Source organism: Sphaeroforma arctica (assembly GCF_001186125.1).
Source record: "Sphaeroforma arctica JP610 unplaced genomic scaffold supercont1.2631, whole genome shotgun sequence".
NCBI lineage: Eukaryota > Ichthyosporea > Ichthyophonida > Sphaeroforma > Sphaeroforma arctica.
In genome coordinates this window covers 1-1064 of record NW_014037927.1, presented here as the reverse complement: position 1 = coordinate 1064, position 1064 = coordinate 1, and the positions used below count along the sequence as shown (strand labels likewise).

The window sequence follows — 1064 nt, the reverse complement described above, 5'->3', positions numbered from 1 at the left end:
AATACACCATGGAAGCCTTATAGACACATAGTCTCTATCAAGTAAGTCTCATGGTTAGGTACTCGTCTGCGGGTTCGATTTTCATACACAGCATGCAAGCTCCGATGCTCTTATCGTCTCGTACGGCCGCATGCGAGTGTCCAACTACTAATATCACTAATTAGGATGATTTTGTTGCGCGCATGTTCTTTAATCCACTACTAATATAGTCAGACGCGTTCCTCACAGATGATGACATTTGCATTTGGGACGCTACCACCGGCGAGTGCCATCAGACCATCCGCCTGGGAGAAGGGGCAAGGCCATTCAGTCTGACATGGTCAAGTGACGGGAACAGGATCGCTGCACAGTGTAGAGACGGCAAGCTGAGAATATTCAATAGCCTGAGTGGTGAATGCTTGAAGGTATGTGTGCGTGTGTGCATACACGTGTGTTGTGTTATCAAGCTCTGTGTGAGCTTGAATACAATAGCCGACTGGCGATTGCATATTAGTATTTGTGCACGGGTGTGTATATGCGAGAGTTGTAGCGAGATGTTCAGTACGTGTACTTGATCAGAAAGTGCAGTACCCTAAGAACCAAATGCATGTAGGTAAATGTGCGGGTGTGCCCCAATACTGAGTGTTGCAGCTCTGATGCGGGTGTGACATACCAAGTGTGGGTGTGCGCTACCACCGCTTATATATTCTTTTACGGATACACTGTCCTACTGACCTGTCACCCTACACGCACTGTCCTACTGACCTGTCTACCTACACGCGTTTCTTCACATGAATATTCAACCTTTCGATGTATAGGAAACGGAAGGCCACGATTCGATCAGGGGCGGCCGATTGTGTTATATGAACGACGATTCCCTGTTGGTTTCCACTGGATTTTCTAAGTATGTTTTCTGAGTGCCACAACTACGAAGGGTTGTACTCCCCACTCGGTACGGGGATCCGTTGCGATAAAATTTAGTGTTTCTTATGCAAATTCTCACGCAGCAAGCTGTCGGCAGAGCAAATTGCTTAATTTTGATCACGGCTTTTGAATCCTCCAACGTAAACTTATTTCAATTAACG

The 1064-nt window shown here is 46.4% G+C and overlaps 1 protein-coding gene across 1 annotated transcript; it reads left to right on the top strand.

Annotated features, from left to right (window-relative positions):
• Positions 1-213: 213 nt before the first annotated feature.
• Positions 214-896, top strand: SARC_12830 (hypothetical protein; the record flags this gene model as incomplete). Its single annotated transcript, XM_014293055.1, has 2 exons — positions 214-404; positions 798-896. Coding segments are annotated over 2 exons (290 nt in total), but the record flags the coding sequence as incomplete, so codon positions are not given.
• Positions 897-1064: the final 168 nt, after the last annotated feature.